We start from the raw sequence: 24,913 nt of genomic DNA, 5'->3' as shown, positions 1-24,913 counted from the left end.
AATATTGTGCTATCATACAGAAAAATTGCTTATATTATAGCAAAAATAAAAAAAATAAAATTTAATTCATTTATTTCAAAGTATAATAAAATAAAATTTTTCATATATTGCTTTCCTTCTTAATCGATATACCTTCTGCTCAAAAGTTGTCCGGATTTTGTTGTTTGTTAACTACTCCTTAAGTAATAGACCTTTTTGGAAAAATTTTTTTTTTGTTATGTTGGTACACCCTCTCTTGACATATGGTACAAATTTGAGCGCCATCTGTCAATTAGTTTGTTTACAGCAGCTGTTAATGTGAGTCTGCCTCAAGTGCATTTAGCGATTTTTACTATGGAAAATTCTTGCTATACGCGATTTTTTGACCAAACACGGCACCGCTGTCATCGCTCAGGCGCCATATTCGCCAGATATGGATCCGTGCGGCCTTTTCCTGTTCCCGAAACTCAAATTGCCCCTTCGTGGTAAGCGTTTTGAGTCGATTGAATCGGTAAAAGAGAATTCGCTGAAGGAACTAAAAGCCATACCTTCACGGGCCTACGAAAAGTGTATGGAAGATTGGGTTAAGCGTTGGCATATGTGTATCGCTTCAGAAGGAGCATATTTTGAAGGAGATAAAATAAATTTGGTATAAAATTTAAAATTGTGTGTTTTATTTACAAAAACCGAGTACTTTTTGAGCAGAAGGTATATATGTGCTACTTTGTAGTGGACTGAAAATTAAATAATATTAAATATAATAGCAGTATTCTTTATTATTAATTTAAAAACATGAAATAATTATTCATATTTTGTACATTATTTAATTACTTAATGCTATGGCCTACTCTTTATCCCTCTAATCTTGATAACATAATTAGTAACTATTGTTATGCATACATAAGTGCAGTTAAAAGATCTCATCTATAATTTGTTGCCTATATATTAAATATAATATTTGATAATAAATATTAACTATTATATTTTTCATAAATTGGTTGGTTTCGTTTCTTATAAATTTATCTCTAACAAGGAAACTAAATCATATCTAATACTTTGTACATACGTATATCAGAAAAAGTGTTACAATAATTATACCATACTATAAGTAAAATTATATTTAAATATATATTTTAATATAATTCTAAACATAATATAAATATTTTTAATGAAATAGCATTTAATACCTTCTTATGATAAAAAAGTAGTTCTAAGTGCAATTAAAAATGCTACTTAACTAATTAAGAGAAATACAATATTCCAGTTACTGTGGGATTTATTTTATTTTCTAAAATATTTTGTATACATCTACATCTATATATATAAATACTTTTTATATCAAACATGTTATAAAAATATATTAATTTTTATTTAATTATTCTACTTTTTATTTATTTTCTTCAGATGTTTGTTCTACAATAAACTAATATGTTGAAATGTTCTTGTTTACTTTCAACTATATTTTTATTAATATTATTTTAATGGAAATGTTATAAAGTTTTATTTTTAACCATACATATAACTGTGTTTTTATTGGTATACATATGTGTTTTACTATACCTAAATAAAAAAAATTCAATGTGCATAAATTTGTGTTTCCGTAAATAAATAAGTAAATATGTATACGTATATATTTAACTGCTAGAGTACGAGTATGAGTATATCTTAAATATTTTTGCTTTACTGTTTTGCCGGTGGTTATTTTTAAACAGTATTAAGATTTTTTCATATTTATAAAATTGCCTTTAACATTTTTGTATTTATAAATGGTTTTTATATTTTTAGTAACATAGTAGCGTAATAGCGTAATATACATAACGTAGTTTAAATATGATAAATAAAACTGTTGTAGACAGCATGGCGCGAAATATTTTATTTATACGGTTAAGTTCCTTTAATGTTGCCACCTGCTGCTTTTATTGTGATAATATTTTTTTTCACCAATTAAAAATATTTGTTTTTATTGATTAAATGTTGAGATATCTTTTAATCTTTTAATCATATTATTTTAATTAATTTTAATTAAGTAATAAATACATTCATACAATAAACAAATTAACAGAAGAAACAACAATGCTATTTGTAATATTTTTAATTACGTCTACGATAAATAAGTGTGATAACAATCTAGTAAGACTATCTGCACATAGATATTTTAATTAAATATTGTACACTTTGTTTGTTTTGTAGCATATTGTATGTATGTAGATACATTATTGAATGTATATGACTATATTTCAATACAGAAACCTATAAGTACAATATATAAAAATGTAGCAGTATGTAACTGTTTGTTTAAATTGAAATATATTATGTATTCGCATAAGAAATTTTATATTTTTCATTAAAATTTGCAATGTTTTTGACATCTATATAATTGCTATTTAATAACAAGCTTTTATTGAATGAATTTTAATTAAAATTTTATTTATTGAATATTTAATAATTTTTTTTTTAATATAGAACCTCTAAAAGTATGCTTAGTTATTTAAATTGCACTTCATTATATTTTACTAAAAAAAATTACCTGAAAAACTACATAAAAATTAATGAATATAATTAATTAATGACTATGCATTAAAACCTTATTACAAGGGATTTCTGGAAATAAACTATAATATATAAAAATTGGTATCTACTTAAGAATTTAATAGTAGTCTTATATTTTTTTTAAAAGAAATTTGAAATGTATATGAATATTTACTTCTTAGAAAATAAATTCGCTTGAATAAGATTTAATAATGTGATAAGTATTTCTTGTCAAATATTTAATCTTAAATAATATATTTATTTTACTTTTTCAATAATCACGTATTTTCATCCTGAATTACTTGGCAATTTTCAAATGGTTGTATAACCATTAACTGATCAAAGTTTTCTATAATTGTGATTAAATTTATACATATTTTAAACATCTGGTTTTTACAAAGATTGTTTGATTGAGATTAAGATAAAAAAGAAAATGAGTGATTATTTTTCAGTTGAGTACATTCAAATAATAATAAGTATATCTATAAATCTATCTACTGCGTAATTGCCTTTCATTGAAATTCAAGAATACTGCCCAAAGGTAACAACTTTTCAGATATAACAAAAATTAATTTTTATATATATTAAAGTAACATTAAAAGTAATAAATGAAAATAATATACATTTTGTATATATACCTAAAATAAATTAATTACTAAAGAAGAAGTTATTCTCTTTTCTTTTATCCCACATCTTTTTCTAAGTATTTCATATATTATTTCTTTATATTATTTTTTATATTATTTTTTATAATTAGGTAAAATACAAAATAATAAAACATATTGTTACATATATTGACATTTATTTGTGAATTAATTTTTTTTCTATGCTTGTGGCAACAAGTATTATATTTATTTACATAAGCATATATTTGATAAAAGCAGCATTTTATTATTAACATTCAAATCAGCTTTGAAGATATTCATATTATTTTATGATTTTTTATGTATTTGTTTCCTTAATAAGATCTTATATGCCATTGTTATGTTTTGAATGAAATATGAACTTTCCAGTTTATATACATATTAGTTATGTATCTTGTTGTACAATACTTTATTGCTTATTAGTATATTTTTTTGTCAACAACCTAATGCTATTCCTAGAATGATATTAAATAAGATATGAAAGCAATTTAGTATGAAAATAAAACTACTTATTATTTTACATCTGATAGCATTAAAAACGTAATGTCAACTTGAAATGAAAACTTAATACTACTTTACATAATATTTTAATATATACTGTATAGTATTATATATTTGAAATGATTAAATATTTTATAAAAATATACATATTTCATATTTCATATATAAATAAGTACTTTTTACAATACATGATACGTAAGTGTAATATTAATTAATAAGGAACATGAAAGAATATATGTACTGCTTTCTTTTTCTTAATTCATTTACTTGTCATTATTTTATATTTATATTTGTACTGGTATAACCTTTTTTAGCTTTTCCTAATTGTGAGTTTATAAAGCGATGTTTTTTTCTTCAATGCAAATTCTGTTCTTCAATGTAAATTTACAAAATAATTCACAAATAAAGACGAGTTATTAACAGCCTAAGTAGTAGCTTTACGGTAGCTCTGCTTTGGGTTGGTGGACTTACGAATATAGCAGTGACGAATGCGCAGATGAGTTAGCATGATTTGTCGCGTTTTCTATTAAACCTTCCGTTTTAATCCCTGCACCTGCTAGACAGAGATAAATGTTGATATGCAACCATTTTTTACGATATGCCAGTAAAAATTGGGTTAACATTTCCTCAGCAGCCTGATCAAGAGCTACATGGCTCTTTTATTTCAAATGTAAAACTGCTGACTTGGTCGTTAGAAGTAAATCGGAGTATCTGAACTATACTGAATTACAGGACTGTGTGGAAGCAGTCAAATATCAAATGTCAAATATTCCATAGTACATATCTATCGGCAATCGAGGAGAAGACACTAAACTACCTGTTTCCATGTCCATTCTTATCTAGAACCAAATTTAAGTTTTTGAATAGTCCATTGTTTAATGCACTCGTCGATAGTTCCAACATTAAAGTAGGTACATACTTGCAGTTATTAATGCGTGTGTCTGGTTCTAATATGTCCAACGTTTTACACACAATTACGAGGAATGTGGAATCAAAACAGCATCCTTAGCTAACTATTTGATCCTCCTTCCGCTTCAAATTTTAGTAAAATAAAAGTAATTCAAAGTTTGGTAACAATATATCTTATAATGATATAATTCTTTGTTAAATTTTGTACTTGGGTCAATTTTATTTATTATTTATTTATTTATTTTATTTTTTATCAACTCTTACCTATTTTGACTCTAATCTTTCACTTGCTCATTATTTAAGAACTTCTATGATAACACACTACCAACTTCTTGGGATTTCTTAACAATTATTGAAAACTCTTAATTTTCTGTCAACTTTATAAAACTAAAGTTATGTTCTCTGATCTATAATAGATTCAGATGCATAAGCGTTGTTATTGATGGTTACCAAATATTTATTTCAGTGTTGGTTCCATTATATCATCTATTTTGTTTTTTAAAGTAATTTTGATTTGGGTACTTCTACTAATAGACGAGCTATGTACGTCTATTTTATAAATAATATAAAAATCTTTTATCGTTTGGTAACTACATTCAATCTTTTAAAAATATTAAAATATATCAAAACCGCAATAGTAAATAATAATTTTTTTTATAACTAACATCAAAGTTATGTGTAAATAATATTTTTTCATATCTTATGTATTGATTTTTATTAGTGGTCATTATCCTTTTAAATCAACATATTATTTATTACCACTCTGAAATGAAAATATTGTCCTTAGTAAAATAATAAATAATATTTTTAGTGTCATCTGTAAATATTTCACAAAAAAACCACAACCACAAGTGTAAGTAACTTTTTAGTACAAAGTACTATTCAGTGATTTTTTTATTGAAATTTTATTTTGTATATAAACTTAGTGTAACTAAGTGCGTATAACTGTATAAATAAAAAAAATCTTGCATTTTTAGTTACGTATGTAGCTATATTTATTCTGATATTAACTGTAATTAAGTGACGTAAATTCGTATTGCAGGGAAAAATTTCATGTGGATTTAATTTATTTGGGTTGGGCAAAATTAATATAACAATCGAAGCGGTGGTAATTTAACCTTCAAAGGATAATACAATAACGTGCACTTATTAAAAAATATTATTACTAAAAAATACTAGAATATTAAATAAATTAAATATATAAAAATATATTTACACTTATTTGGTAGAATAAATTTAAATTAAAATCCGTTTTTGTAAAAATATTACTAAAATATACTTTAATATAAAAAAAAATTAAATACATGAAAATATATTTACGCTTATTTGGTAGGTAAAATTTAAATTAAAATCCGTTTTTGCGTTTTAATATTATTTGCTTAAATGTACGCATTTTAAAGTACTTTTTATACATTTGTTTAAAGCAATCAAAGTAATTATACACATAATTAAAACAAAAATAAAATAATTTAGCAATGAAATTATAAATACAAGTACTCAACGATATTTTTATAATCCAACTAGATATAAATAAATATGTGTATTCCCTTTAAACGCAGACAGTAATGAAAGGCATGAGAAATTATATCAATATTTTACACAAAAATACTTTAGACAGTGTGTAAAAATAAAACCGGAAATAGGAAGCTTTCCTTTCACTATGTTCCAAAAAGTTTTCACTCTGCTTGAGTGTGTTCAGTTTGTACTTAAATGCTAAACCATTTTAAAAGTGGTAATAACCTCATGTACATTCTTAACCAACACCAGCGCAAAAGTATAATGGTATATAATGGTAAGGATATAAATGCTACTTCAACTTCAAGGTGAAGGTTAATTCATTCAAACATAGTCATAAAGTTTGTTAGGGAAAAACCTGCAACACTGGAACTTACAGTGCGCCACAACATTATATTTAGTTCGTTGGAGTAATGTACGGGCAGAAGAAGTGGGAAGTTTCGTTGACACGTGTATGATTTCACAAACATACTTCGAAATTAATGCACAATATGCTCATAAATCAGTGAAAGTACGCTTAAAATAATTATAAGCACTTTTTAGTTTTTGTTGAAAAACTTTTATTTACGTAAAAAATTATACCTTTTTTATATGTAGGTATATATCTCCTTTTTATTAAAAATAACCTAATGAGATTGCTATTTATTATTAGCAATATGAGTACTTTAAATTGTAATAATGAATACCCGTACTGCTTAAGTATGCCGACGATATTGATATTATTGGCCTAAATGAAAACCCACGCCGTTAGTGCAGCTTTTTCCAACTTAAAAAAACAAACAAAGCAAGTGGGTCTAGTAGTAAAGAAAAAAAAAAGCAAATTTCCTGACCATTTAGGGACCTACGTCACTGTTGACAACTATAAGTTCGAAGTTGTAAAAGCCATCGTAGTGACGTCAACCTAGATATTCAACGCATAATCATTCCAGTCAACATATGTTACTTCGGCCTAATAGATGTTCGAGAAATAAAGTCCTCTTCTATTAAACAAAAATCACGCTCTACAAATCTTTTATTATGCCCGTTCTGCAGTATGGTGCAGTAGCTTGGTCAATTACCAGCGGACATAAAAAAGCGTTAGGAGCATTCGAGAGAAAAATTCTTCGGAAAATCCATGGTCCCTTATACATTACATTTTATATTAATTTTAAAATTTGATGAACGATAGATAGGTGCAATGGAAACGGATTGAATCCTCCCCATAAGCTAAAGAACCTGTTTTAGTTCCACATTCGTCGTCATTGTGGGTAGAAAGTTGGGCATATTAGAACCAGTCGGACGCTTTGATTAATACAAATATCTGATTGATATCTTATAGGTTAAACATTGTTCCTGGCAAGCATGGATGTAGACACAATAGCTGCTCTGGTGTTTCCTTTGCAAGCACCGGTAGTTATCTACTACAGAAGATTCGACAGGGCAGACCGAGTCTGACTCCATACCAACTTATAGTTCAGTGTCTCGACAAATATTAACCTAGATACTTTTGATTCTATGGGGTACGTGATATAAATGAAATTATGAAATAGGAAAATTTTGTTTTAAAAGTTCTAAAGCATAATATATAAAATCTCATTTATAGTTGTGACTTAAAATTAGAAATAAATCTTTCTCAAACGAATAGTTTATTTTATTTATTTTATTCTATATCAGTGGTTGGGTGTCATAGTTTAAGAGAAAGGATCTTCAACCTATTTAGTATTTTTCTCAATAAGTTTCTATCTTCTTTGTTTAAGCAAATCGCATTTAAGAAGAGAACCTACGAAACTGTTCTTTAGTCGAATTTATAATTTAAAATTCATCAATCAGCCACTAAATTAATTAAATTTGCAAATTGAAGCATATTTTACAGTGGATTATTTCAATTCATTATTTCTTGGCTTAAAAAAAAATTTTATGATTTCGGAACAGTCAGTAACCACTACCGCAGAATGTATCAATTATTTTATAATATATCACTTTAATTTGCTACTAATTACCGTCGTTGCAGAACTGAACGCACAGATTAATCAATAGACTTAAATTATTTATGCTTCAATGAATTTTTGAAAAGTTTACACACAGAACACACGCAATATTGAGGCCTACGCAAGGCACACGTGTCTGGTAACCAAAGTTTTACTGAAACCAAAATTGTTTGGAAATTCTACTAACAAAATCTATGCTGCCCAACTGTAGAACTTCAACTGTAGAGCGGCAGGAATAGCAGGAGCAGTAGTAGCAGTAGTAGCGGAACTTAAATGCAAAAAATTATCAACTTTTCCGCATAATAAACCACAAAAACATAAAAATTTCATTTGCTTCCCTGAACTGAACCTGGCATACATCAAAGTGCCAGTTTAGTGAAAAAGTTGAAAAATTGACAAAACTTTGTTGAGAAATGTGGAATTATGCAGAAAATTGAATGAAACAAAAAAGTTGAGATATGAGAATATGAGAGTTAAATAAATATATAATAATATGTATAAAAATTGAAGAATTTAGAAAAAAACAAACAAAATCAAAAAAGGATTTTAATCGAAATACTTCTCTTGATATACTATACAAATAAATAAAGTCCTTGGATTTAAGTCAAAATTTGTAACATAAAATCTAAAACAATTACATGTATTTGCAAAAACAACTGGAAAGGCTTTAGTAGGCAATTTTTTCTCGGTGTTTTGAAGGCATTGAAAGGGATTTTACGCTATAGTTCTTACGTTAAGACTTTAAAATCACTGCATTTGAAAGAATCACTGGGAGGAAAGAAAGAGGAAAGCTTTTCTGAAAATATTTTTGACATTATAAACCTAAAAGTATGCAAATAAAATATGTGTAACACTTTTTCCTCTTCAAGAACTGCTTTTTCTTTACTTATACAATACAGGCCACGGAAATGAAAACGGAAATCTATCGTTTACCATGAGAGTGCTTTAAGTGTGCACGAAATGGTTTTGGAAGTGAAATGAGTGACAACAAGTAAAAGGCTACAAAACCTGCGGGTTTTTACAATATTATTGTTGTTCTTACAATTCGATTCTTTTCCCTTATTATTATGCTTATGGTGCCTTTACAATTTTGTTTCCGTTAACGCTGCCATTACCATTGCCACCATCATTTTCGTTGATGTTGCCATGTTGGTTGGTTCTGGTTCTATGCTACTCCGGTTGCGTTGCCTACCACACGATTTTTAGCTTTTTAATACCGACCTACGCAATATGTTTTGCCTTTCAACCCGCTGCTTACTGTTAATTTCTCAAATAACCATTTTTTTTTCTTATACTTTCTTCTTTTAACTAAAAAAAAAAATATACATATATAAATAATAATAATAAAAGAAGAGTAAGAATAAGAGTAAGAGAAGTAACAGAAGCATGTGGAACGCAAGAAAGGAATTAGGAATGCTTCTTGCTCTCTCACTTTTATACATTTTACAGGGTTTTTGTTTGAAGTTATGTGAGGCTTATTGCTGCCTTTGCTGACATTTCGAAGGTTACATATTTGTTTTTGACAGCTATGAAATTGAATTTCAATTTTCACTTAAATACAAATATTTTAAAATTAGTCTAAAATTATTGAAGTTATTATTGGACTTATTATATTTAATTCAGTCAATCAAAATTAAAAAAAAATCTGATTTCAGTGACGACTTTTTCAATGTTGGCCAATAGCACATTTGAATTTAAAGAAACATAAGCATTCACAAAAATATTAAAAATTCTATCCGAGGACGCATTCTAAATTAATGATACATTTTAATAATGGTACATTTGTTGGTTTAACTCTGGAAGATTCAATCCATCATTCTCACTAGATGTACTCTTAAATTAATGAAGAGTGTAATGTTAATTGATTCAACTCTATTGGAAGTGATCCAATTTATCATTTTCACTAGATGCTCAATCCAGTCTTAAATTAATAAAACGTGACACGTCAACTCTAGTGAGAATGATCCAAGCCATTATTCCTATTAGATGATTAATGCTTCAATTTAAATAAATAATAATAAGCATATTAGCAGAAAACATTAACGCAACGATAATAAAATGAAGTCTAAAATGTGATCATTTGAAGTAGACTGTCACTTTTATTGTTGACAATTTACTAATATATACGGTTAAATAAGTTAACAAACGCGTTCTCTCAAATCCAGCCCCTGCCGTTAATAAAATTAAGCACAGGAGCCGGATTTGAAAGGACGCGAGTGTTAATTTATATATATATATATACCTATATAGTCCAACATAGGTTACTATAATATTCATGCGACTATTTGGAGTTAATTGTTACTTTCTTCCTGATGGCGATAGTTCACTTATAATGCGGGTATATGTATGTATAGTTCAATATAGGTCACTGCAATAGCTTCTTTACTTAATAAGCAGTGGGCTCATCTTAACATGATTGGATTGAAATAACTATACCCGTGCATCACCCAATAATTTTGTGTTATTATTAATATAACTATGTTTAAATTAATTTCAATACATAATTTTCACATTAAGTCTAATAAATATTTTCATTTAATATTAATTATTTTACGAAATACATAAATCTCTTGTATATTAATTACAGAAGCCATAACTGTTTTGACTTGACTTTATTGAGACCTTGTACTAATATTGAGTTCCTTTCATATCTGTGTCCTTTTTACGAACTTCAAACAATTTACGTAGTTACCATATACGTCATGGGAAATCTTTTTTTCTATTTAGTTTTCTTTTTTTATTGTTATTGTTGTTGTTGTTTGTAACTGATTATTCCTTGTTAAATCATGCGTAAGAAAATTGTGCGCGTAACTGAGGAATACACTCAATTAAATTCGATTAAACAATTTTGTAAGCCTTACAAGCCTTGCAGAAACCCAAAAAACAGAAAAAAAAGTATGAAGCTGATAGAAAATATTATAAAAAATTAGTACAGCAGGCCATATTTAATGGGTATATAGGTCAAACTGATTTAATATGCGCAAAACTCTGGCATGAATACATCTATAACGACATGATCCAAAACAAAAACAAAAAAAAAATAATAAATAAAAAAAAGAAATTATGCTGTAAACGGTCTAATGCATAAAAAGTTGAGTCTTATACAAGTTTTATAAAGTAACACAATTTGACTACCAATGCGATTCGTATTAGATTCACAGAGGAGCAATGAACTTTTCACTTTTCAATGATTCCTTAAGCAACGTCAATGTATTCCTTTGAAACTGTTTGTGGAGCTATAAGCTAACGTTGTTGGGCTTTCTGCACATCACATAACTGATGGAGTAGTATGACTTCGTTCTTTTCAATGAACGAGTTTAGTATGTTTAGTTATCCAGTGTATCTTAGATTTATAGTCACAGAAAAAAAGGTCTATGCAAAGTACTTTTTATTGTCAAATAATTTTTGAACCAAAATTTAATTTAAAGTGAAAGTTATTTTATTTAAAAATTTAATTATTAATTATTAATTTATTTGGTGCAATTTGGTTAATTTAATTATTATATAGTGGTCTTATTTATATTAACCATATTTGAAAAAATTTATATATTTTTTTTTATATTTTGACTATCTCAATTAATTATAATATTTTTTTATCTTATTTCAGAACTTGTATACCTGGTACTACTTTTGGAATAATATGTACAATATAACTGCTGTCGATAATAAATTTTGTATATAAGTTATAAAATCATAGTGAAATACAATAACACCGTCCACACAGTTCTATTACAGAAAAAGTTCTATTGTGTAAAAAATTCTAAAACAAAAAATATACAACAAAAATTTCACATTGACCTATAGAAATATTTAAATATAAATATACATATAGTTGGATATGATAAAAAAAAACATTATGACTTTTCCAAATATTAATATTAATTTCTAAAAAAAAAAAAACATTTTATGAAAATTTAAAATTAATGAATAAAGTGTAAAATAATATAAAAGATAAACTATTTTAACGACCTAAGTGTCACCACTTCACTGTGGTGATATAAATACTGTAAAGTTGGAAAATTTTGTAAAATTGTAGTGTTTTTTTTTTGTTTTAACATTTCATTTGTTTAAACAAAAAGTAAAAGAAAATTATAAATTTCAATTTATACCAGTGTTAAATATTAGTCAAAATTGCTGCCATGGGTAGGAAGAAAATACAAATTTCTCGCATCACGGATGAACGAAATAGACAGGTGAGTTTACATCTTAAATTAAAATTATTAATAAAATTATGATATAGATTATAAACGTTAGTATTTATATCATTTTTATTTAATTATAAATTAAAAATTATAGTAAAATTCACTTTGAGGAACATTGTTATTTTCAACGAGTAGCCCTATTTTTTCTTTCAGAACAGGAAAAAAAAAACATTAACTCTGGTTGAAAGAAATTGGCAGCACTTTTAAAATGTATTGAATGCTTTTTTTTGACAAATATTTTTTGTTGTATTGTGTACAATATGATATGATATGAATGACTTGAATTTTGAAACATATTTTCATTGAATATTCACAATAAACTGATTTTTGAATTTGGCCGCATTAAAATTTTAGTCTCACATTTTTTCGCGAGTAAAACCTAACTCTGAGGATTTTAAAAGCATTGTTGTTGCTTCACATGTTTTGTTCCATAAGCTGCGAGTATTTTTTTGCTACTCTGAAAGAAAAAATTACGGCTAGAGTTACTTATTTTATTCGGTTAATAAATGCATTTGCTACAAGACAAAAAGTTAAATAGTCCGTAAAACGCCTCTTTTAGTCACCCTTCATTGACTAATTTAAATATATATGATTAAACTAAAAACTTCTTTACTGCCTTTCACAAACACATTAGCTAAGCACTTAGGTTGAGTTAATTTTCATTTATTGGTATATATATAATTACTACATGTTGATTCGATTTTAAAGTCAGGACTTAGGTTTATTAATATAATACAAGTAATATAAATATTAATATTATCAAGTATTTCTGCATTTTAAAACACATATTTTTATTTCTTATTAATCTTATATTTCTTATTTATTATAGAAAAAATTTTAAATTTATTTTTAAATGCACACATCCACCAACATTTTTTTCTTGTTAAATAAATTTATGTATTCTGGCTGTATTTAGCGGTATTAAGTGAATGAAGGATTCAGTTTATCTACTTTTTGTTTGAAAACTTTTCTTAACAGTATAAAACTTACTTTGTTTTGTATGACTTAGTTATGAAGTGTACGTTATAATTCCTTAATTAATTAAATGGCTTCCAATACGCCAACATAATTTCCGTTAAAGTTCTGGAAATGACGGAAAAACTTTACCAATTAAAATCAATTGCAAATAATTAAATCAAATATGGCTGCACTTCCGTTCACAGACAAGTGCTAGTAGAAATTGTAAGTTTTGAATCAAACACATAAAGACGTTGCTGAGTGTTTTTATATAAATATACAAAGTAATAATGTTATAGTATTTACAAAGTATATATTAAATTTTACACACAGGTATGAAGAAATGTAATAGCTATTGCGTGCAATTTATGATTGATATATTATAATCTATTGATAATTTTTTTTTAATTTAAAAATTAATAATATCATTTGTTTATTGTCACATGCTAAATTAAGTTATTAGTAAAGTACTGCAATTATTTTTCTCTAAATTTTATTAGAACTGCACTCTTAAAAGTATATTTAATCATATCTCTTGTGAGAATGCTCAGTAATCGAAGTAAATGATTCAGTAAAATGGCATTACATATATGTTTTAATACACTAGTAGTGTAAAGAAAATATCAATTACAATATAATATCAAAAAAGCAAGAATGTTTTAATATTGAATTTCTTAAAGTTAAACATTTAGAAAAAAGCATATGAGTCATTATTTTACAAGCGGAACGGATTTTGACAAAATTGATTTTATCACTTCCGATTTGGTTGAAGCTGTTTGTTTTTGAAACCCAGACTTTTGTAAATGGTAGAGACCTAAATGTTTTTGCACTGTAAATTTAATTGATGAAATATTTTAGAAACATTATATATATATATATATATTGTATATATTGTTTATTATTTGAAACTAAAATAACTGCTTGATATGTTTGGAAAAATATTTATAATCAGGGTTCATATTTGCTCACTCATGATCAGCTCAGGGTTTTGAACAAGAGCCAATTATTACGTGAACCCAAAATTTGCTCATACTGAAGAGCTGCTCATCATTATTATAACTTATAATAATATTGTGCCCTGAGGAAGAAGTCAAACGAACTTCGAAACATCAAAGTTTATAACCTTTTATTTTTTTCACTTCAGCATTTTTATCAATTATAAAGAATTAAAAAAATTAACTGACAACTACTCCATATTTTAGAAATAGTTTAAACAATTCAAATTTTTTATATTTTAAATTTTAAATGTAAAATAAATTTAAAATATTTGAATTTTAAATATTTATTTTAAAAATGAGCGCATAAAAAATTTGAAAAATCAGAGATGATGAAGTCAAAAGTCGTTTCGCTGAAAAAAAAATGATTCATGTATATAAAGTTTAGTAGAACTTATGAATTTTTTTAAGAAAAAGTGTTTATGAAAAAAGTACTAACGTTTATTGATAGTTAATTATTGATAATTAAAAGAAAAAACCGATATACGTTAGAAATAAAAAGAAAAAGTTATATGTCAAACCGATGAACTTGTCAACATGAAAAAAAACTTGCACTCTTCCAATATATAATGATCATAAATATTAAAACTTTTCTATGGCATAGATAAAGCATCACATTTTAGATTATATATGTATATATATTAGATTTAAGTATTTAATATGTAAAGATATTTATTGAAATAAAATTTATTTGTCTATTTTTAGGTGACTTTCAATAAACGCAAATTTGGCGTTATGAAAAAGGCCTATGAACTTTCGGTGTTATGTGATTGCGAAATTGCGCTGATTATCTTTTCATCTAGCAATAAATTGTACCAGTATGCCAGTACCGATATGGACAAAGTATTATTAAAATACACCGAATATAATGAACCTCACGAATCATTGACGAACAAAAATATTATTGAGGTAAGTAAAAAATGTGTTCAAACATTTTGTTTTGATTGTTTTTGAAGTAGAAATATTTTTCTTAAAGTATAAAATTTAAATTATGCAAATATCGACACCATGTCAATACCATGTCAAACAATAAAAAGTTGGTATAAATTTTTGTAAATATATTATTTTACCCGTTTTACTAAAAAAGCAAAAAAGCAAAAAAGCAAAGTTAAACATTTTAATTGTTGTCGTTCGTTCGTTGTCAGTGCATAAAATTATTCATATTTAATTGAGTGTAAAATGAAATTCAGTAAATTGAGCATCTCTAAAAGTACAGCGAAGCTAAACAAAATTGTATTTTAGAAGAATCTTTGAATATCTTTGTTGTCATCGTTTGAGAAATTTGCATTTTTCAAAGCAGATGTTTTGTGTATTGCTTTATAATGTTAATTCTATTAAATTTACATAATTTCGTCTTAAACAATTAATACAAAATGACACTTGAGCTTTGCAAAGTGGCAGGAGAGAACAACGAATTTTTATTTAATATGTCTGGTTGTTTGGATTTTGAATAATTTATTATTAATTAAATATAAAATAAAATATTCAATAGTAACTATTGCACAATTTAAGCTAAAATTAATTAAAACAAATAAACAATATAAAATATTACTTTTTATTTTATAAATTTAAAATATTAAATAAAAATTAAAAACATAAATTATAGTAAATAACACAAAACATAAAATAAAAACTTAAAAAACACCTATAAAATAACAACCGAAAACAATTTTTTTAATTAGTGCCAATAAAGTATAAAAAATAAAAATATAAAGTATAAAATATGTGTATAAAATACAGAAAAGTTTTACTCTAAGATACTGAATAAAAAACCTCACTTATTTATTTTAATTTTGGAAATGTCTATATAGACGTTTTCTTAAAAAAATTTTTTTTTGTTGGTTTTTTTTATAACTTTTATTTTATTTTTTATATGTTTTATTTTATTTTTATTCTATATTTTAGTGCAGTCAGCTAGCAATATATTATTTTTTTATTTGCATTTTTTTTCTTTTTTTTTGTTTTTAATTTTTTTTATTTTCATTGTTACTTTTTTTATTTTTATTATATATTTTATTTTTACTATATTTTTTATTTTTATTGGCGTTTTTTTTAGTTTATTGCTATTTTTTTATTTTTATTTTTTTTTTTATTATTGTTTTTTCATCATTTGTTTTATTTTAATTTTTAATTATTTTAATTTTTAATTATTTTAATTTTTAATTTTTTTAGTATTATTTTAAATTTTTTTATTGTTTTTAATTTTTTTTTTAATATAAAATCAATCTAGTAGGTAATTCGTATGCAGCGGTATATATTTAAAGGGTAATTAAGTTACTTAGTAATTAAATCATACAAAGTAGGATTTCTCTATTTAGTAATGACCTAAAAATCATGTAAATAATTTAATCATCCCTTTTTTTTAATCGTACATTCTATGAGGCGCTTTTAAATATTTATAATAAAAAAAATAATATATAATAATATTATATTAGTAATATATTTTATTAGTAATGAAAAAGTTTAGACAGAAAAATATTTTCTTACAACTATTACATATATAATATATATTATTATTTTTTTTTTTTTTGCAGAAAGAAAATAAAAACGGTGTAATGTCACCGGATTCACCAGAACAAGAAACTGACTTCACACTAACGCCCCGCACCGAAGCTAAATATAATAAAATTGATGAAGACTTTCAAATGGTTATGCAACGCAGTCAACTGGTCGGTGGAGATAGACGAAATATGCCAAATTCTAATTATACGTTACCAGTATCAGTACCAGTAGCCGGTTCTTATGGAGAAGCAATGCTGCAAGCCAGTCCGCAAATGTCCCACACGAACATAAGTCCCAGGCCAGCTAGTTCGGATTCAGGTGGGATGTCATTGATAAGTTAGTGTTGAAGCACATTTTTTATATTTTGTTCTGTTTTGTTGTTGTTTTGTGTTTACTATTGTTTGAAAAACAAAAATTTTCTTCTGAAATCCTAAAAATTCTTACAGATTCTTACTTTATTATTCCTTTTTAATTGAAAGCTATTAATAACAAATTAAAAAAAAAACTTTTTCAATATCTAATATAAAATTATATCCTCGCTTTTACCCTTTTATTTCCCACCCTAAGCATGTATAGAGAATATTTAAAAACTTTATTTTCTTATCAATATGTTTTATTAACTTTTAAAATTTTTATTTATTATATAACATTTTTCAAGTCAGTAGAAATTTTTATTTACTTCTCTTCTTAAATGTTTTTATGTTTCATTTTGTTTTATCCTTATAATTTTTGCACAAAATTTGCACAATTGATATTTTACGTAATTCTATATAAAATAAATTTTTTTCATATATACTTTCTTTCTATTTCATCGCATCTGTACGCAATTTATATACGTACTAAACGAAAACAACGTAAACAGTTTATCAATCGGGTTCCATGTTGGAGATGTCAAATGGTTATCCACATTCACATTCGCCACTTGGTGGATCACCAAGTCCGGGTCCAAGTCCTGGCTTAGGTGGGCAAATAAACAATATCAAATACAATTCAAAATTAATAACAAATTAGCTAACAAAAAGTAGTTCAGAAACGTTTAGCATGTACTAACGGCTTGGTTTATAAAGCAAATAATTGAATAACAAGAAAATAAAAATTCTTTAAAAAAAAACTTCCATACTTATTGAGTTTTAAAACTATAATTATTTATTATTTCCAGTTTATATTTATTAGTTTTCAATTTCTTCTAACTACCACTCCAATTTTAGATTTCTCAAGCAGTAACGCATACTGAACTGCTAAAATTAGTTCTTTATTTGTCCTTATACTATATTTCTTTTCCGAACTTATATCCTTGTACCAATTTTTTAACATCTGCTTATACATATTTTGTATTTTGATTCAAGTTTGTTCTTCGAATTTGCTATACAATTTGTCTAACATTTTTTCTTTTTTTTTGTTATTTTTTATCTTATTTTACTTTTAGCACATCACTTGCCGCATAAACAACAGTCCCCGGGCAGTCAAAATGGACGTGCTTCCAATTTACGCGTTGTCATACCAACACCAGCAATTGCTCAAAACATGTCAGCGCCAGATGATATTTCGTATGCAGAGGTAAAAATAAGATAAATAAGATAATAAAAGTAATAAGTATATAATAATTAACAGAAATATTAAGAAAATATATACATGAATTACATATTACTTAATTAGTCTTTTAATAATAACAACAGTGCGTATGAGTAATGTGGAATCATTACACGCGCTCCTCTCATGGATACACTTAGTGTATCATTATGTTTATAAGTAATATAAACATGAACATCTCTATAATGTGTTGAAAAAATAACTCATAATGAATTGAAGTGATACTTTATAATTCAATTAATTATTATTAATATTGTATTTGTTAAATATATTAATTATGTTCAACGGCTAGCAATGAAACACTTACTTCGCAAATATATACATAACTTCCTTTAAATCGTAGAAAGAGCATATTACTTCTTAAGTAGCAATAATCAATCTTTATTCAGTCATTACAAAATGTGCTTTGTATAATTTTTAAATAAATTAATAAGTACTGTATAAAATTATATTATAACAGTGATGTATATTTACTATGAATAAATAGGTGAGGAATAAAAAGTTTCACTTAAATTAAAATAAAAAATTTTCAATTAGTTTTTCTATGTAAAACATAAATCCCAATTTTAATTTTTTTTATACTTGAAATATCTCTAGATTTTCTTCATAAATAGATAGTCAAATATAATTAAAATTAAATAAAAAATTAAATTAATAAGTAATGTGAAAATTTCAAAAAATAAAATCGTAAACATACATTTAAAATAATATTAGAGATTTCAAAAATCTCTAATCTATAAATATATTAATTATATGCTGTTTAAAAAACATTTTTAAAATTTTATTCAAAAATATATATTTATTAATAATTGTGATAAACATATCTTCTAAATTCTTTCAATAAACAGCGACATAATCAGACATCACTGAACACACCTGTTGTTACGCTGCAAACACCAATTCCTGCGCTCACGGGTTACTCATTTGCACCACAAGATTTCTCTATAAGTTCTGCTGATGTCATGAGTTTACCTTCGTGGCCCTCGCATCAAAGCCTGGTGCAGCATTCAAGGTATGTACATATCTAAATTAAAAAACAAATATCATTTTTATAATAAGTTATAAATACAAAAGCTATAAGTACACCTTTCTTTACATAAAAAAAAAATTACAAATTAATTTAATTGTTTATAAATAAATTGTTTAAAATTAATTGAAATTTGAATTTAATTTAATAATTTAATTTATCACTTTTAATATGGAAACTACTTTTAAAAAAAGAAGTTTTAAACAGTAAATTAGTAAATTTTAATAACGCTTAAATATATTTTATGTAAATAAATTTTTGCCTAACTAAAATACCAAATAGCTGTTTCGAGTATTGTCAAATACTCATCAACATTGGTCTGTCCAAATTTTTACCGAAGTTATTCATATTTTTTAAATCGCAAATTGAAGCTCAGAGTTGCGTTTTAGACAACTAAAACAATACTGTACTTGACCTGTCATTATCTAACTTGAAGTCTTGGCAATTTGTTGTTTCTGTCTATGAACAAATTCATTCCCTGTTTTATATTATAACGAAAGCATAAACAACAGCTATACATAGTTCAATAACTAATTTTACTTTTTTGATGTTAGACTTCAGTACTATTATTTTCCATAGAGACAGTATTAATTGCAATTAAACCTAGAATTTCGCAATATTATAACGAAAGCATAAACAACAGCTATACATAGTTCAATTACTAATTATAGTTCTTTGACGTTAGATTTCAGTACTATTTTTTTCCATATAGACAGTAAGAGGTATTATATTCAAACACTGTTTAAAATAAACCTATAGCTTTTTGTATAAATTAATAATGTAATAATGTAATGAAATAAGATATTTCATAATTTAATAATTTAATTTTATTTTGTTAATAATTTATATTTTTTGGTTTTTTCTTCACAAAAACAGTCTGTCACATTTAGCTGTTTCGAATAGTACACCTCCACCCGCCTCCTCACCCATACATATAAAAGTGAAATCCGAGCCACAATCCCCACCGCGTGATCTCTCTGGTGGCCATCAGCAAAATAGTAATGGTTCTGCGGGAAGTGTTAGTAGCAGTGCTAGTAGTAGTGGTGGAGGCAATCTTGGCATAGGTGGTTGTAATAGTAACAGCAATGCATTATCGATTACTGGCATGAATAGTAGTGGTGTTATATCAGGCGGAGGTAATGGTGGAAATGGTACTACTGGTAGTACAAATGGTTCTATAGAACAAGCTGCTAATTTGAGTGTTTTAGGTCATTCGCAACAGCATCTTGGCATGTCAGGATCTCGTCCTTCATCTACTGGTCATTTGACGCCAACTCCTGGTAAGTTGAAATTTTTCCATTTTTTTTTTACTTGTAGACATAACAACGCTTAGATTTTTTTCAAAAAGTTTTTGTAGCGTTTTAATAATAAATTTTATTTAATAAAAATTTTTAACTAATTAATAATAATAATTATTAATAGCGCAAGATTTAAACAAAATTTTTTTTGTTATAGTTTTTTCTTTTTTCCTTTCTGTTGATACATTACTAAAAGTTGTAATGTTTACGCATTAGTTGCGGCATGAAAATCAATTTTTTAAAGTTTTTTCAATTAATATAGTATTAAAGTTAATGCTTAATTTAATATTCAAACAGCAAATACGAAAAATTAACATGATAATAAAATAAACAACATAACAGAGAAAGCAAATCGTAGTTGAAATACAGTATACGGTGCGTATGAGTAACATTTTTGCTGTATAGCAAATTATTGATTGCTTTGATGCAAACAGATTTCAAATATTGTTAGCAACAAACACGTAAACTTCATAAAATAATTTTTTTTTATTGCATTGTTTAATTTTATATAAAAAATATTGTAAAATATTAATAATATGAGAAATTATTTAATGCAGAAGAGATATTAATTACATATCAGTTGGCTTAGGTACATAAAATACAGCTTACAAGTGTTAATTATTCTAGTTGAAATTATAAATAGAAATTTTAATAATTAATTAAAATTAAACAAGTGATACTATTTTTTCTCGTATTTTTTATTTTATTTTCTTTGCATAAATACAGTGCTAGATAAATATGAAGGATATCCATACCGCTCCCAACTGGGTCCTAATTCTAGATTATGGAATTTAGCCGGTAAATTGGCCAAAAATATAAAAAAAATATATTAAAATCGTTTTATATATATACATGTAATATCTAAACAACTATATATCAAGCTCATCATACTCTCAGCCCTTTATATTCACCTTATGTTTTAAAAAAAATGTACTATCCTTAAACTTGAAAATGTTTTTATTTGATATATTTTTACATAATACTATATTTATGCTATATACTTTATATAGTATCCTTTCAAAACTTAGATATGCGATTTATCGCTAATTTATAAAAATTAAATTTTCAATCTTCCGATTTATTTATGAATCTATTTATTTTCTCTACTTTATATGACATTTTGGCACTTCAAAATTCAGACTTTAAAATATTTCTGAAAGTTAAACCAAAATTTCTCAAATAGCACAAAAACACAGTTACACAGATATACATATACATAAACATACAAAATACAAATACCTGCACATATTTTCATACACATCAACACATCAACTACACACATATACATCAACACATTTTTGCTTATAAAACCGCTTATATGCATGCAATAATCTTAGCTCGAGTAACTTTTGTCAGTTATGTATTTTATATATTGTATATGAAAGCATCCTACTAATTCCTTGCATATAATGGCTTCGTGGTATTGGTAGCTTATAACGTTCAGATAATAGGTAGCAAACAATAATTCCTTTTTGTTAATAATCTAAGGAATACCTAAAATTCTTTTTCTTTGTAGAACAAAAGAGATATTTCAATTATTTTGCCTGGCTTCCAATTACCTAAAACATAATAATTAATTATAAATTAATTGAAAAATATTTATATGTAGAGAAAAATTGTATTAATGCCATAGTTATTTGTTTTTAAATTAGTTTAGAATATTACTTGAAGATAAAACAAACTATGTGAAATATATACACATTTATAAGAGTATACATATAAAGAAACATACTTTATATGCATATTTTTTTAAGGATTTAAAAATTAACATTAGACATTATTTTTTTTCTATGATGATATTATAAAAGAGCTTCTGCAGCTTTATTTATATATACTTGATCTCAACAAATAGAAAATGTTTAATATACAGTTAACTGAATTATGTTTATCTTCAATCCTTTATTTATTTATATGGAATTGTAAGCAATGTTAACAGCAGTGGTTTTAGATAATGTAGGACTTATATGTCGCTAGTATAACATGTACCTAAAGAATAAAGCTTTTGTATAACCTACTTCCCAAATTCTTGATTTTATTTCTCGATTATTATAACAGAGAAAATAAAAACTCTGTTCTGATTTCAATGAATGCCTTTAAAATATATTATTCGGTGATATATTGACTATAATCTATCTCTCTAATTTAAACTCTACGTTTAAATGGTTATCAATGATTCTGCATTTTCGTTACTTATGGAATTCATATTTTAATTAGATCATACCAAGAACTGACCTACTATAGAAACCTAACCAGTTGCAAAACCTTCTCTTAAAGAGTGTCTTGAGATTCAGTAGGGATTCGAAATAATTGTGAATAATTAAACGAATAGAGTAATAAACTTAACTAGAACATTCTTTGAGATACTAAAACAATTTTATAAACTAAATATTATTTTATAGTAAAAAAAAGAGTCTGGATCATCATTACCTAATCTTTTTTTTATGGCAAAAAAATATTAAAGGTATTAGAGACTTAAAAATTAAAATGTCGCCATATTTTAAATTAGCTCAGAACAAATTCTAGACAAATTTGATATCAATAAATTCCTTGAAAGTATTACTGCCAACGGAATACTGAAAGATTCTTAATTTGCAATTCTTAATTTCTAGTCTTTCAAAGTAGTTAAAGCAATTTCAAAACATTTAATTATATGTTTTTTTATAAGGCTTAAAAGTTATTTAAGCTTATGTGTATTTATATGCATAAAATTTTCAAAAGATTTTTAAAATATGAGTAAAGTCCATCTGCTTCCTCCAACTGTCAGCAGTTATTAGTTGCAATAAAAAAAGTTTTGACTTTTTTGAAGTTTTGAGAACAAAGCTCCTAGTAAGGAATCATTTAGTATTGTTTTTTATTTCTATATTTTTTTATTATCAAATTTTTAAATTAATATTACATTTTAAAAGAATAACATTATTTTTAGTAAAATTTTCTCAAGCTTAACATATCCATTTAAATCATAAATACATACTATATAGTGGTGTTTACCAATAAATTATATTATAATTAGTTGGATAAAGGGTTTTTCGTGTAAATTTATTTAGGATATAGCATACATTCATACTTTCGACATTCTTTAAAGTATAGTATTTAAAAAATGATAAGCGTTGTAGTAATACTATACAAATAGAAATAAAATATACATATATATAATTTCATATATATTTGATAACTTTTAAATTTGGTTGAACTATAGATAGATTATATAAATTTTTTTACCATAGCAGTTATACTCTCTTTTGTTAATAATTTTATCAAGTTGAGTAATTAACATTGCCTTTTTAATGAAAAGTTAAATGCCTAGATACAATACCTATATGCTTAATTAAAAAGTAATGTAATATAACTAATTAATAACTTTAAAAGTTGCATTTTTTTAACAGTATTTGTTTATTTTTTTTCTTATTAACGAACAACAAACTAGAACGCCTAGATGTGTTTGAATTGAACCAAACAAACAGCCAGTAATACAATTAATCCAACATAATCCTAAACCAAGTCCTATTTTTTAAAGAATTGTATAGCTCTAACTAATACTTTAACAGATTTTATTATTTTTAATACAGGTTCCGTAACGCCCACCAATGTGCCATCGCCAGATTTACGTTTGGCAGCAGCCGGCCTCAATCATCAGCAACAGCAGCAACAGTGCAATGACTATGATGGTGGTCCAAATCAACCGCACAAACGTCCCAGAATATCAGGTGGCTGGGCAACATAGCCACATGGTACACATGGTACACACCTGCATGCAAATAATAATTTGTCAAATAATGCAACATCAACAAAATATCAATTACATCACAAAATGACTAACTCTAACACAACCAATAATACTGAAAATTCAGCAACATACAATATGAACTACAACAATAGCAGTAATGTTAACAATAACATTAACAATAACAGCAGCATTAACAGTAACACCCAACAGCATATGTTGACCGTACCTCAAATGCGTTACCGTGGCTTTAACAGTAACAATTATAATAGCAGCAACAAATACAACAATTTAAGCTACAAAGCACTTCAGCAGCAACAACAACATCAACAACAACAAACACATTATGGTATAAATGCTTATAAATATTTTTAAAAATGTATGCCGGATATAGATGAAACCTTAATTAATATAATTTCCAATACTTAAAACCAAGGAATTTTATTAAAAAAAACAGCAGCGGAGCAGATAAAGTGCAGCATGAGTTTGTTAAGTTTTTTTGTTGTTAATTAATAATATAGATTGTGCACAACAATCTATAAAATAGAAAATAATATTTTATTATTAATTTTGTATA

General features: G+C 25.7%; 1 protein-coding gene and 1 long non-coding RNA gene across 16 annotated transcripts in view; both read left to right on the top strand.

Moving 5' to 3' along the window:
* Window positions 1–11,834, top strand: part of LOC119678260 — a 74,626-nt gene extending 62,792 nt beyond the window's left edge. For both annotated transcript variants that reach the window (XR_005252328.1, XR_005252329.1), the window contains exon 5: window positions 11,652–11,834. This is a non-coding gene — a long non-coding RNA (uncharacterized LOC119678260). The remainder of the gene's footprint in view (window positions 1–11,651) is intronic.
* A 142-nt stretch (window positions 11,835–11,976) lies between these two features.
* LOC119678258 (myocyte-specific enhancer factor 2) lies at window positions 11,977–24,651 on the top strand. Of its 14 annotated transcripts, XM_038089995.1 has the most exons (10): window positions 11,977–12,237; window positions 14,904–15,107; window positions 16,733–17,036; window positions 17,563–17,661; window positions 18,127–18,257; window positions 19,139–19,302; window positions 20,194–20,453; window positions 20,526–20,597; window positions 21,342–21,413; window positions 24,161–24,651. In XM_038089995.1, exons 1-10 carry the CDS (start codon window positions 12,184–12,186, stop codon window positions 24,334–24,336), a joined length of 1,536 nt encoding a protein of 511 aa, XP_037945923.1. In that variant the 5' UTR covers window positions 11,977–12,183; the 3' UTR covers window positions 24,337–24,651. The 14 variants fall into 14 exon arrangements, with proteins under 14 accessions (XP_037945923.1, XP_037945918.1, XP_037945917.1 ...); XM_038089990.1 differs by having other exon boundaries at window positions 11,978–12,237; window positions 16,733–17,018; window positions 20,194–20,597; XM_038089989.1 differs by having other exon boundaries at window positions 11,978–12,237; window positions 20,194–20,597.
* The last annotated feature ends 262 nt before the right edge of the window (window positions 24,652–24,913 follow it).

This window comes from Teleopsis dalmanni, chromosome 2, assembly GCF_002237135.1.
Source record: "Teleopsis dalmanni isolate 2A chromosome 2, ASM223713v2, whole genome shotgun sequence".
Lineage (NCBI taxonomy): Eukaryota > Metazoa > Arthropoda > Insecta > Diptera > Diopsidae > Teleopsis > Teleopsis dalmanni.
Note: the sequence above shows the minus strand (reverse complement) of the source record. Positions and strands in the feature narration are given on the sequence as shown.

Coding starts and splice junctions, on each gene's coding strand:
- LOC119678258 (XM_038089989.1), top strand. CDS start 12,184: ATGGGTAGGAAGAAAATACAAATTTCTCGCATCACGGATGAACGAAAT. Junction 17,662..18,126: donor GGGTCCAAGTCCTGGCTTAG/GTGGGCAAATAA, acceptor TTTTACTTTTAG/CACATCACTTGCCGCATAAA. Junction 20,598..21,341: donor TCATTTGACGCCAACTCCTG/GTAAGTTGAAAT, acceptor GCATAAATACAG/TGCTAGATAAATATGAAGGA.